The following is a 14,343-nucleotide window of genomic DNA, read 5'->3' on the forward strand; positions in this document are numbered from 1 at the left end:
TAGAGCTGTAAAAACGCCAGATGTTAAAACGCTCAAACGCGCGAAAAATCTCAAACGCTACCGCAGCGTTTTTTTTACAAAATAAACATGTGCAGGCGTTTTTAAGCTGTAAAAAAGGCTAACACAAGTGGCTGTAAAAACGCCAGTGGAAATGAAGCCTTATTCTAAACCAAAAAAATTGTGATTCTCATTTTATCCAGTATTGTGCAGCTCAAATGTAAATAAAAGATTTGACTTAAGTGGATGTAAAGAACTGATGTAAACTGATCCGTGTGTTTTTTTTTTTTTTTTTTTCCAAAAGAAAAAAAACGTGACTGAACTGATGAAACAAACTGAAGGCATGTGTGAAAGGGGCATTGGGGCTTCTTCCCACATGTTCATTATAAAGAATGAAGCAATGCTCATTAACGCGCCCTCATTTTGTGTTTTGACTTTTTTCCAGTGCTTAAAAAAAAAAAAGCTTCAAGAATGCTCGATTCCCATAAACGTGTTTGCTTTTCTAGTAGAAGTGCTTAAAGGGGAAGTGATGTAGAGGAAATTTTATCTAATTTTGAGGCGTGTTTAGGCAGGCAATGTCATAGCTGCAGCTACCAAAGCCGGCAAAATTTAAGCATGCATAAAAAAAGGGGATATACTCCAGGGATAAAGCTATAATCCTGCCACTTTATAAAACTCTGGTTAGGCCACATCTGGAGTATTCCCTCCAGTTCTGGTCACCAGTCCTCAAAAGGTATGTGCTAGAGCTGGAGAGAGTACAAAGAAGAGCTCCTAGTCTGTGTGCGCAGGCGCCGTATAGAGCCTAGTCCCAGTCCGGCTATTTTCGTGACGCGCCTTAGCCGCACGTCAATCATCTAGGCCTCTTCATAGGAACGCCTATTCCCCGCTGGAGTCTGAAAAGAAAAAGAAGTATACAACGGTACAGCGAAAAAATGGAATGGTGTATATAATTGTTTTAGGGGTTCACCTCCGCTTTAACCTTAAGCTGCGCAGTGATGTGGAACTCTCTTCCACAAGTGGTGCTGTCAGCAGGGAGTATTGATATTTTTAAAAGACTCTTGGATGGACATCTTAAAGAACACAACATACAGGGATATGGGAAATGATATCGACATTGACACGTACGCCTACACAGGATGGACTATAGTCTTTATTCAACCTTATCAACTATGTAGGTTGTGGTGTGATGGCAGACATTTTTGTGAATTTGTATACTTTGATCTTTTTGACACTTGGGTTGGTCCAGCTCAACTTTGCTAAAATGAAAAGGTTTGCCATGGCAATAATGCCCCTGCCTGACACTGTCAGTATTACTGGCTGGCTTAATGCTTTTGTCTGCACACAGAAACAAATGGTATTACCAAACGACTGCTCTGTAGAAACAGGAATTGGCTGGCGCTGCTCTGTCCTAGTTTTTCTTATTTCCCAGTGCATTCTGGGATAAAGGAACCTCCACTGACTCCCAAGTAACACTTTTATAAATGCTTCTGTGTGCAGGCAAAAGCATCAAGCTACCCAGCAATACTGATAGTGCCAGGTAAGAGCAGGGGCATTGAGCGTTATGGCCAGTGGTAAAGTGTTTAATGTGTGTGTGTGTGTGTGTGTGTGTGTGTGTTGTGGTGTTTTTTTTTTTCCCTCTCTTTAATTGTGACAGTGAGTTTGGGGAGGAAATCTCTGGTTTGCTGTCCCTAGAGGCGGCGGGTCAGGGAGAGGCTGCAGCAGTGGAAACGTTTTAGGATGTTACATGTTCCAAAGGTGAACTTATCCATTGCACTAGAAAAGCAACACTTTCATGGGCATTTATTAAGCATTCCTGAAGATTTTTCAATGCTTCAATAATGTCAAAAACGTGTAATAAAATGCTATAGGTGCATTATTGAACATTGCTTCATTCTTTATAATCCACACATGTATGAAAGAGCCCTAATGCTTGGTCACACAGGTGGCTTGGCTGCTTTTTTTGCTACAACCCTACTGCCTAGCAATTAGGGGTGCAACGGATCAAAAAACTCACGGTTCAGATCGTTCCTCGTATCAGGAGTCACGGATCCGAACTTTTTCGGATCGGCAAAAAAAAAAAAAAATTCTCCCCACTGTAATATCCACATCTCCCCCCCCCACTGTAATATCCACATCTCCCCCACTGCAGTGGCGTCACTAGGGTTGGTGTCACCTGGTGCAGAAAAAAAATGGGGTCACCCCTCCCACCAACTATAGTACCCCCCCCCCCTCAGTAAAGAACCCCTCTCGGAGCAGACACCCCCCCTCTTGGTGCAGACACCCCCCCCCCCCCCATGTAGTATGGACAGACCCCCCCAGGTAGTACGGACAGACCCCCCCCCCCACCCAGGTAAGACACCCCCCAGGTAGTACAGACAGAAACCCCTAGTAGTATGACTCCCAGCGGTGTGTCCTACGAGTGCGGGCTCCTCTTCCTCGGTGGGTGTAAACAGAGAGGAGGGCTGCGGCTCCGGAGCCGCGACCTTTCCTAATGTTATGGCCGCGGCTCCGGAGCTAGGCCGAAGCCGCAGCCTTTCCTAAAGTTATGGCCGCGGCTCCGGAGCTAAGCCGAAGCCGCGGCCATAACATTAGGAAAGGCCACGGCTTCGGCCTAGCTCCGGAGTCGCGGCCATAACATTAGGAAAGGCTTCGCCCTAGCTCCGGAGCTGCGGCAATCCACGGATCAGTGTGTGCCGATACGAAGGGGGTGACCCGTTCGGATCACGGATCAACTGTGATCCGTTGCACCACTACTGGCAATGCTTTTCATTAATTTAAAAAAGTCGATATGCGATCGATTTTTAAAAAGTCGATATGTTCATATGCATTGGGTTGCTTTGCGGTGAGGCAACAAAATGCTGCCTGCAGCTGCTTAAATTGTCTCAAGTGCAATCTTATGTGTCACACCTGTATTCGTTGTTATACGTTTTAAGATGTGGTCGCAAAGCATTGATATTGCTCAGAATGAGCAGGGAAAAAAAGGCACATGGCACATTTGGGGAGTGTCATTTGGCTCATTGTGAATGTACGTGCAATGCATTGGCCTATTGACACTATAGGTGCCCTAGTGTGCATGAAAGGCAGCAGCATTACACCACCCGTGTAAACTTGGCCTAAGAAACCTACTGCTTGTTTTAGAATATGTAAATGTTTTAAAGTAGTATTAAACCAAAAATTTAATATTGCAGCTTACCAGTAGGCTTCCCCCCCACCCCTCTTTATTTTCGACTGGGGATCTAGCCAGTAACGCACCCTGTTTTTGAGCGCTCCAAGGTATTTATTTTAGGTCTTATAGCTGTGTTTGTAATAGGTTTCATATCTTGTTACAGGTCATCGGACTCTTAGATGTTTTTACCCCTTCAAAGTCATTTGATGAGTTTAATGATGTGTGAGTATGAGATCTAATGATATTGTTATTTATTTTTATTTATTTTTTGTATCTGTCGTACATAAAAATTATATATATATATATATATATATATATATATATATATATATATATATATATATATATATATATATATATATATATATATATATAATATATATATCTATATATCTCCTACTCAGTGAGATTGAGTGTCCAAGGTATGGGGCAGATTTGGTATGAAAACATTACTTAGGCCTGTGCCCCTAATTTTCCATTCTGGGGCACTGATAGTAAGTTTGTCAGAATTAATGATATTAAAGTGGTGTTTTTCAAAAAACAAATTTAAATAATTGTAAACGTTCTACCTAAAAGCATACTCAAGGAAATACCTCCTTTCCCATCACCTTTCTTTGGCCAGAAACAAGATTTTTTATTTATTTTTTGGTTGCTGGCCTAAGAATTGCCAAACGCCTTCTCCACTGCGAGAACCTCTATGGCCAGTAAGGACACTTGGTTGGACAGGGGGATGGCAGTTTTTGGACCTTTTTGGATTGATCATAAAAGGCATTTTGTGTTGTCTAGTAGGCAGGACTTGTTCACACATGACTAAATTTCTAACGCTTAACAAACGCACCTATAGCGTTTAGTATGGGCATTAGACTCGCATTAATCAGCTTTAGTATGGGCGTTAGACTGGCATTTTACAAGCATTAATGACAAGCTTAAAATGCTTCCCAAATGCCCTATGGGCAGTTTTGAAATGTTTGAGCGTTAAGGCACGTTAAAACTGCTCCACAAATGTCTATTCCATTGCATTAAATGAACTAATTTTAACGCTCTGCAACCAGAGCATTTTGGAAAGTGTTACCATAGACTTAAAGGCACTGAAAGGCTTCAAAAGCCTCCTGACTCGACATGTTAATTTTGAAGCAACACTAACACTTCACATTTTGATAGTGTGAACAGCACTCAGTGCTGTCTATTGTATCTTGTGCATAGGCGTTTAAGGTTTTTTTTTTTTTTTTTTTTTAAATGCCTGCTTTTAATGCTAGTGTGAACTTATAAGAAAATATTTATTGAATGTTTAGGCTATGTACACCCAGCATAGGGATCTTTCGGCATTTATTTTCATTAACCACCTGTTCTTAAAGCGTAACTTTAGTAAGGAACATGCATTCCACATGAATAATTATGCTACAAAAATTAGTGTGTGCTGTAAATTGCCTCCAGCATTGATCCTGTTTCTTCTGGCTGGGGGCTGCCATTTTGCTGGAGCCCCTGAACAGCAGTAAATTCTAAATCGGAACTAAACCCATCTATTTAATGGTTTAAAAAAAGATAGATTCTGTGTCTTCACCTAAACTGGAGGGTTTAATTCTGCTTTAAGGCTGTTCGGCCTCTACAAATTTAACCGTTCCTAAAAATTGAGAGCAATGTATTACTGTTATTTTAAACCGTATAGGCACTTATATTTCATGTTTTACATATCGATACCTGCAAAAGAGGACAGCCTGAAGTAATTTATCAGGACTTAATTTTCTGACGAAAGTTTAATTTTAACTTCCCTATTGAAATAAATAAATATATATATATATATATATATATATATATATATATATATATATATATATATATATATATATATATATATATATATATATATATATATATATATATAATTTATATTTACAGAGCTTGCCACACAATTAAATGAGTTGCAGTGTCTTTTTCCCCTACTTTCAATGTGTACAGGTTGAATGAAAGAAAAACACTCAGATCCTTGCATCCACACAAACGATCTGTCTGGTTTTCCAGCAGGGGCATTTGACAGAAGCCAGTTGTTACACTGGCTTCTGTTGAACAGACAGGGGTACTGCTGAACCAGCTGACTTTTGGTTTGTTTATACCCTGCTTAATGCCTCTTTTGTTAGAGAGGGAAACCATCCTTTCTGTGTGATCTATGCACATTGCAAGGATTTTAAGAAATGTTGTAGCAGAATCCTACCTGTTTTTGTTCCTAAAGGATAAGTTTCCTTTTGGAACATGTACATTCTACTTATTTTTAGAAGTTCCCGCATCTGCACCTTTTTGCTCTCTGATTGCCCCACCCCCTCTACTGTGACAGCAGGTGGGGGATCTTCTCCCTGCACCTGCTGACACAATTTGACAACAGTCTGGCCCTGTGGGGCTCCGCCCACATGGCCGCATCATTTATTCACAATTTCCTGTTCATGAATAGACTACAAATGCCATTAGCCATTGTACCTGATGGCTTGTAGGGCACTAGTGAGCACTCTCATTGAACTTTCGTGCTATAAAGTACCTAGCTGCCTGTATCAGGGGTACAGGCAGACAGTTATCCTGAAAGTCTGCAGGATCCTGCCATTGCACCCACAATCTACTAGTTGCAAGTGCAATGCTCTGCAGGCTCCTTAGCAAAAGAAAGCACTTTTTTTTTTTACCTGTAAAAAAAATGTGCATTTGTTTCATGTGTGTATTCTTCAAAAGGTGAACTTGGCCTTTAAGAAATGGCTTTATGTTCATGGAAAACTGATTCCTGAATGGGAGTGTCTAATCAGTTTTAGGAGTAGTTAACCATTGGTTAGTATCTCCCCAAAATTAATTTTCTATTGCAGAGAATGCCTAAAAGTTTACTTGTGTCTTAGTACAGACTTCTGGGAAAATCGGTGAGCTAATCATACAAGCAGGAAATTACATTAATGGGGAAGTTCTGTACACCAGATGTGTATAGAATGTCTCTAGGTTACCATATTGCATTGAGTTTAACCGAAAATTACAATTGCTGCAGAATGAAAAGGAAAGGTAATTGTAAAAACATTATTATGTGCCTTGCATAGCAATTGTAAAGGCTATATTTTTTTTATTTTAATTTCACTTTATTTTTTTTCACAAAGGTGGAGTTACACTTTCAGGAAACAAATAGTATTGTCCATGTTCTTGAAAACCCATAAGGTTCTATGATGGCAGTGTCATAGGTGTGCCCCGAATTAAATGGCAATGTATAAAACAAAGATTTTCTATCAATGGTAATTCACAAAATTAAACTTTTAAACCATTTGAATGTAAAAGTTGACCTACATGTAAGCTTTCTTGCCTGCCAAAAAGAGTTCTGGTTAAACAATCCTGTAGTATTCACACACCTGTCACATTATATACAGTAGTTGGAGAAGGCATCGCTTCACTTTTGCTATTCACAACTTGGTTTGTCCCCACCCTACTAATTGTATTATGAAAGAGCAGCTTAATACTGGGGAGGTCCTCTAAATCTTTTTGTAAGTTTTTTTTTTTTATATGAGGTTAGCAGCTGTCGCTAACTATCACTGTTTTACCTATTTTATATCTAGATATCTGGTGACACATCTAATGGGAGCAGATCTTAACAATATTGTAAAGTGTCAGAAGCTGACAGATGATCACGTGCAGTTCCTAATATATCAAATTCTACGAGGACTTAAGGTAAGTAGACGGTTCATGGTTGATAACCTTGATGACCCTTTTACCCTAGAAAATAAAGAAAAACTAGACATGCTTCTCCTGCACCTATGTGTTGAAAGTTAAAAAGACTGCGAGCTGTGGCCTAGCTTCCCTATCACTGCTCGCGTTTTAGACTGCTACATTGTTGATCCAGAGTGTATTAGATTTAATACTAATGTTTAAGCGCTTATTACTTTAGCACTCATGCTATTAAGATTTAATATGAGTTTGTAACTTGGGTCGCATACATATATTTCCAATTTTAGGCGGAAGAATTTTTGTTTGTGGATGTTTGATTTAATGTTACAGATACAGTGGCTATAACAAATCCACACATCCCTGGTACAATGTCGGGTTTCTGTGATGTAAAAAAGAGGCAGAGATAAATCATTGCAGAACTTTTTCCACCTTTTTTAATTTCACCTATAAACTGTACAACTCGGTTGAAAAACAAACTGAAATATTTTGGGGGGGGGGGGGGGGTGGTAAAAAAAAAAAAATGTGGTTGCATAAGTGTGCATGAGAAGTGACGTCACCCATAGAGTTACTATGGGGATTCCGTTGTCGTCCGTCTCCTCTGCACTTGTCTACAGTAAAGCCGCAGCTTGTACTCGCTTCATTTCCAGTACATCCTTCCTGAGGACTGGTGCCCAGAACTGGACAGCATACTCTAGGTGCGGCCGGACCAGAGTCTTTTAGAGCAGGAGAATTATCATTTTATTTCTGGAGTTAATCCCCTTTTTATTGCATGCCAGTATTCTGTTTGCTTTGTTAGCAGCAGCTTGGCATTGCATGCCATTGCTGTGCCTATCGTCTAATCGTGCAGTTTCTAAGCAAAAGCCCAGTATCCTGGTAATCTGGGCTCCTCCCTTGAAAAACTCAGGCAATGGGTTTAGATCCCAAATATGGTATCACCTACTTAAAGTGGCTGTAAACCCTTACACTAGATTAAGGCTTACCTGTAGGTGCAAGAAATTTCTCTCTAACTTACATGGTGTAGCACATATTGCTACCCTTAAGCCCGCGTACACACGGTCAGACTTTTTCCGTCTGAATTTCCGACGGACTTGGAGAGCAAGTTCTCAAGTTTTCCGTTGGAAATTCCGACGGAGTTTTGCCCGGTCAAAAGTCCGACCAGGTGTACGCGGCATCAGAGACGCCTTTCTTCTCTTTTATACTCTGTTGCTCCTGCTGGATTTTTCTTCTAATCCCCTTGTGGAAGCTTCCATTTGTAGATGGACATTTTATGGTTGCACAACCTGGTCACATTGCTATAATCTCTTTTTTTTTTATGAACTATAAACTGAAGAACCTATGAATAAATGAGTTATTATTTCTTATGGGGAAATTTGCTTTGATATACAAGTGCTTTGGATTACAAGCATGGTTGTTCTGGAACAAATTATGATCGCAATCCAAGGATTTACTGTACTGCAGAATTCATCCGGCTGCTTCTGTCGCATCAATAAACACCAGTACCACTGGAAGCCATGCATGTTCATGCCATCACACTGCCTCCACCATGTTGTACAGATGACGTGTGCTTTGGATCATGAGCTGTTCAAAGCCTTCTCCACAATTCTTTCTTCCCGTCATTCTGGTACAGATTAATCTTGGGTTTCATCCGTCCAAAGAATGCTTTTCCAGAACTGGTCTTTTTTTATTTATTTATTTTTGGCAAAGTCTAATCTGTCTTTTCTATTCTTTAGGCTTATGAATGGTTTACACCTTGTGGTGAACCCTCTATTTGCTCTTGTGATGTATTTTCTTGATTGTAGACTTTGACAATGATACACCCACCTCCTGGAGGGTGTCTTTCACTCGTTTGGATGTTGTGAACGTTTTTCTTTACCATAGAGAGGATCCTGCGATCATCCACCACTGTTGTCTTCCGTGGACATCCAGGCCTTTTTATGTTGCTGAGCTTACCAGAGTGTCGTCCTTTCCTCATAATGTACCAGACTGTATTTGGCTACTCCTAATGTTGCTGCGATCTCTGATTTGTTTTGGTTTTTAAAGCCTTTCAGTGGCCTGTTTCACTTTCATGGACAGCTCCTTTGAATGCATGATGTAGGTTCACAGCAATAGATTCCAAATGCAAATGCCACACTTAAAAATCAACTCCAGACCTTTTGCATGCTTAATTGATTAAGCAATAACAAAGGAGTAGCCCACACCTGCCCTCGAAAAAAACCTATTGATTCAATTGTCCTATTACCTTTTTGTTCCCTTTAAAAAGGGGGTTGGCTATTAACCACTTGACCACTGGGCACGTAAACACCCTTAATAACCAGACCAATTTTCAGCTTTCGGTGCTCTCACAATTTGAATGACAATTTCTCAGTCATACAACATTGTACCCAAATGAAATTTTCGTCCTTTTTTACACACAATTAGAGCTTTCTTTTGGTGGTATTTAATCACCGTTGGGTTTTTTATTTTTTGCGCTATAAGACAAGAAAGACTGAAAATTCTGTAAAAAAAAAAAAAATGAAATTTTCTTTGTTATAAAATTTAGCAAATTTGTATTTATAGAACCCCAAAACATTATATATGTTTTTTTAGCAAAGACCCTAGAGAATACAATGGCAGTCGTTGCAACTTTTTATATCGCACTGTATTTGCGCACAAAACAGTTTTTGTGCTTAAAAAAAAACAAATCAGTAAAGTTAGCCCAATGTTTTTGCATAATGTGAAAGATGAAGTTACGCCGAGTAAATAGATACCCAACATGTACATGCCCTTCAAAATTGCACACGCTCGTGGAATGGCGCCAAACTTTGCTACTTAAAAATCCCCATAGGCGACGCTTTAAATATTTTTACTGTTAATATGTTTTTAGTTACAGAGGAGGTCTAGGGCCAAAATTATTGCTCTCGCTCTAACGGTCGCAGCGAAACCTTACGTGTGGCTTGAACACATACTTGACACATACTTTTTTTTTTCTTTCTATGTCATGTAACGGTGACGCATTGATGCCTGGCACTTATAGATGGCACTGATGGCTGGCAGTGATAGGTGGCACTGATTCAGCATAGGTGAGCAGTGCACTGATAGATGGCTGGCATTGACTGATGGCTGGGCACTGACATCTGGCACTTAATTACAAAAAAAATATTTTACTATACTGCCTACGGTGTAACAAGATGTCTGCTGCTGGCTTAATGTGGCCGGGTTCAGGGTGTACCAATATGGGCGTCAGGATTTTCACGGCAACACATGGCGTCACTTTACTTGCCAAATGTGACGAGACTGGACAATGATGGTGATGGATGATGCAGTTGCGCCCTTCGCCCTTGCCAGCTTACTTGCACGAGGTCTCTCTGCTCGGATCTTTGCTCCGCCCACAATTCCGCCCGCTGACTTCCTGTTTACACGATGCCTCTCTCCCTCTAATCCCAGGTATCGGGTGAAGCATCGGGAGCATTTGTGCAAGTACAAGTAGTCGCGCAAATGCTCGGTATCGGTCCTGATACTAGTATCGGGGCAACCCTGATAAAAATAGTTGTCTACTATTTTCATAATCGATTGGTTGGCCTGCGTACACAATGCATTTTTTGTTTGTAGAAGTATAACAGAAAATACAGTGCATGCATGTCAGTATACACAGTGCAGAACACATACAGATGGACATTTTATAGTTGCACAATCTATCACATTGCTATATTTTTATATGGACTATAAACTGAAGGACCTACGAATAAATGGTTTTGGAATGAGTCATCTGAGTTTCAATTATTTCTTCTGGGGAAATTTGCTTTGATATACAAGTGCTTTTGGATTACAATCATGTTTCCGGAATGAATTGTGCTCGCAATCCAAGGTTTTACTATACTTCTTTTCTTAAGCATGTATACAATTTTGTGTGTGTGTGTTTTTTTTTGTTTTGTTTTTTGGATTCTTTTATATCTTTAGTATAGTGATAGGACCTATTTAGGCAATTGGGTAGCAAACTAGATAGAGGTTCATGCATATACCTACAGAGACCTGCCAAAATACCAACAGTTCTGGCAATGTCGAATTTTGCCCTATTCTCCTCTCCTTCCCATTGGCCCATCAATATGATGGGCTGCCTCATTGCGGTATAATGTGTAATGTTTGCCATCTTAGCAAAAATGTATATGTATTGCAAGCAAACATTTTTGCTACCTATTTTCTGTTTTGAAGAATATATATATTTTTTAAAGCGTCCTCATATGTAAACATGTGAGGTATCGCTGCGTGCGTTAGAGCAAAACCAATAATTCTGGCCCAAGACCTCCTCTGTAACTCTAAACGCGGGTAACATGTAAAAAAAAATTAAAGCATCAAGATTTTTAAGTACCAAAGTTTGGAGGCATTCCACGAGTGTGCACAATTTTGAAGTGTGACATGTTGGGTATCTATTTACTCTGCGTAACCTCATCTTTCACATTTATACAAAAAAAATTGGGCTAACTTTACAGTCTTGTTTGTGTGTGTGTGTTTATTTTTTTTTCATGCTGCGCAAATACCGTGTGGCATAAAAAGTTGTAACGACTGCCAGTTTGGAACCACCAGGACTCTTAGCGGGACACCCCACCAAACTGAGAAATCATCACTGAAAAGAGGAGAACCTTCCAGAACAACCATCTGTTCAGCACTCCACCAATCAGGCATGTATGGTAGAATGGCCAGAAGGAAGCCACTCCTCAGTAAAAGGCACTTGACAGCCCACCTAGGGTTTGCCAAAAGGCACCTGAAGGACTCTCAGACCATGAGGAGAAAAATTCTCTGGTCTGAAATAAAGATCGAACTATTTGGTCCGAATGGCAAGCGTCATGTCTGGAGGAAACCAGTTACTGCTTATCTCCTGGCCAATTCCATCCCTACAGTGAATCATGGTGGTGACAGCATCATGCTCTGGGAATGTTTTTTAGCGGCAGGAACCAGGGCTGTGGAGTCGGAGTCGGGGGAAATTTTGGGTACCTGGATTCGGAAAACAATGCTCCGACTCCTACTAAATTTAGATTGGAATAAAAAAAAAAAAAGCAAGTTTAAATGTCCCAATTCACAAAAAGTTATAATTAATGACTTCTCTACTGTAAGAATAAAGACCAATGCATGCAGTGCCTGACGTAACTGCAAAGCGAACACGTTAAGTGACCGTGAAGAAGCATGCTTTTCATGTGCTTCACTATATGGCACGCAACGCACAATTAGGAGCTGCAATACTTATACTTTCCATAGTGTTGTGTTCTGCTTTTACAGGGAACGCAGCGTCCATGTGTAACCTAGCCTCTCACTGATAAGGGATTAAATAAATATGTTTTTTGCAGGACTAGAGAGTGAGACAGTGAGACACTTGTATAAGTGAAGGGAATGAAGGGCTGTAAAAGCTGTAAACCATTGGAAAAACCGCTGTCATTTAGCTAAGGCTATAAAAACTTGTAAACTCAGATTATTAGCTTAAACTTTAAACATGACTATGGGATTCTCCTAGGAAAATCATGTTTTAGAATAAATTCCCCTTCCTGGATCCTCCCACTGCCCTATCTTCAGCAGCAGATAAGCACACAAAGGAGAAAGCAGCAGCCCAACTACCTCTCTAAGATTATTTTCAGCCCTAAAAATAATAAAGTCTGACTTAAGAGCCTCTATGAAAGAGGATCTGGCAGAGGCAATTCTCTTCCTTAGAACTCTACATTGAATTGATTTGCATTTGCTAAGCCTATAACTACATTTCAAGATTAATATAAACCATTTCTAGGTTTTACAGATTGTTTTTGGTTCATTATAGATGAGCTTTGTTTTTGTTCTAAAACAACCAAATGTGGTTTGTATTTTTGAACTGGTAAAGATCCTGTTCCTGATGTTTATGCCTGCTGCTACTATATCCAGCCACTTGATTGATTAATAAAAAAAAAAAAAAAAAAAAAAACCTTTGTTTTCATTGTGTTTGTCTTTTGCTTAAACTGTGCAATACAGTAGACTGTTGGCTTCCCAGCCAGTAGTCCTGTGGTAGGTTGCGCTTCTTTCCCTCAAGGAATGTATACAATAAATTTGCATATTAATACAGAGGAGTCGGAAGTACATAAAACATTTATCTACCGACTCCACAGCCCTGGCAGGAACTGGGAGACTAGTCGGGATCAAAAGAAAGATGCAGCAATATACAGAGACATCCGTGATGAAAACCTGCTCCAGAGCGCTCTGGACCTCCAGACTGGGACAAAAGTTCACCTTTCAACAGGAAAATGACCCTAAGCACACATCCAAGATAACAAAGGAGTGGATACAGGACAACTGTGAATGTCCTTGAGTGGCCCACACTTGAACATCTCTGGAGGGATCTGAAAATGGCTGTGCACCGACACTCCCCTTCCAACCTGATGGAGTTTCAGAGGTTCTGCAAAGAAGAATGGGAGAAACTGCCCAATTATAGGTGTGCCAAGCTTGTAGCATCATACTCAAATAGACTGTAATGTCACATGTAATAGGCTGTAATTGGTACCAAAGGTGTGTGTCGGCAAAATAACACGCAAAGGCTGTGAATACTTATTTACATGCAATTTATTTTTTATATAAATTTGCAAAGATTTCAAACAAACTTCTTTTACGTTATGGGGTATTATTTGTAGAATTTGGAGGAAAAGAATGATTTTTGGAATAAGGCTGTAACATAACGTGCTGTGAATACATTCTGGGTGCACTATATTTAGAGCATTGGTCTCCAAACTTCCGCTCTGGGGATGGATGCTGCCCTTTGCTTGCCTTTTATACAGCCCTTGAGGCATCATTCCTGCCACTGACAAACGATGGGGACAATTCCTTTCACTGACAACAAAAATGGGGCACTATTTCTCCTAATACCAAAGATCAGGCATTGCTTACTCCTACTGGGCACAGTCTGACCCCCCTCCCCCCAAAGGCTGAAGGACCTGTGAACTGGCTTTTTCTAAAAACAAAACCTGCATTGGAGGGCGGATGAGCTTGGAGGATTTAAAAGCAAACAAACCTCTCATTAAATTGGGGTATTCTGTGTGCTTTTTGTTTCTTCTTCTGATTCATCTGATGATGGGTCCCCAAGAAAACCTGGGTACCAAGTATGAACCACTGTGTCATTCCCAACTTTCTCCTATAATTTTAATGCTTGTGTGGAAAATTCTCAGGCATGACTTCTGTTGCACAGGGGGGTACTCATAGTGCTGTGCAAATACTAACTTTTAGACTTTCCTGTATTCTCATTGGATTTTTGGGGTTCTATCATGGTACATTAGGAGTAGCAGAAGGTTAAATGCAAAGCTTCAAGGTCCGTTTGTCAAATGTATATGGAGTACAAGTTTGCTGTAAGCTTCTTTTCTTTCTTTTTTTTCTTTTTTTTGTTTTCTTGTGAATCAGCCAATCAAACTGATCTCCGTTTTATCGGCTGCTTTGGAGGGCAGAGCAGGGATCAAGGTTCTAATAGACCACAGGTCTCTCCATAAAGAGGACCTGTCACTGCCTTTTAGATGATGTTCATT

At 40.2% G+C, this 14,343-nt stretch overlaps 1 protein-coding gene across 2 annotated transcripts in view; it reads left to right on the forward strand.

Moving 5' to 3' along the window:
* The window catches only part of LOC120927297 (mitogen-activated protein kinase 14), a 109,927-nt gene that overhangs the window by 41,893 nt on the left and 53,691 nt on the right, over nt 1–14,343 (forward strand). For both annotated transcript variants that reach the window (XM_040337867.1, XM_040337866.1), the window contains exons 3-4: nt 3,327–3,385; nt 6,733–6,844. In XM_040337867.1, the coding sequence (XP_040193801.1) occupies nt 3,327–3,385; nt 6,733–6,844 (171 nt within the window). The remainder of the gene's footprint in view (nt 1–3,326; nt 3,386–6,732; nt 6,845–14,343) is intronic.

The sequence above is a fragment of the Rana temporaria genome, chromosome 2 (assembly GCF_905171775.1).
Source record: "Rana temporaria chromosome 2, aRanTem1.1, whole genome shotgun sequence".
Taxonomy (NCBI): domain Eukaryota; kingdom Metazoa; phylum Chordata; class Amphibia; order Anura; family Ranidae; genus Rana; species Rana temporaria.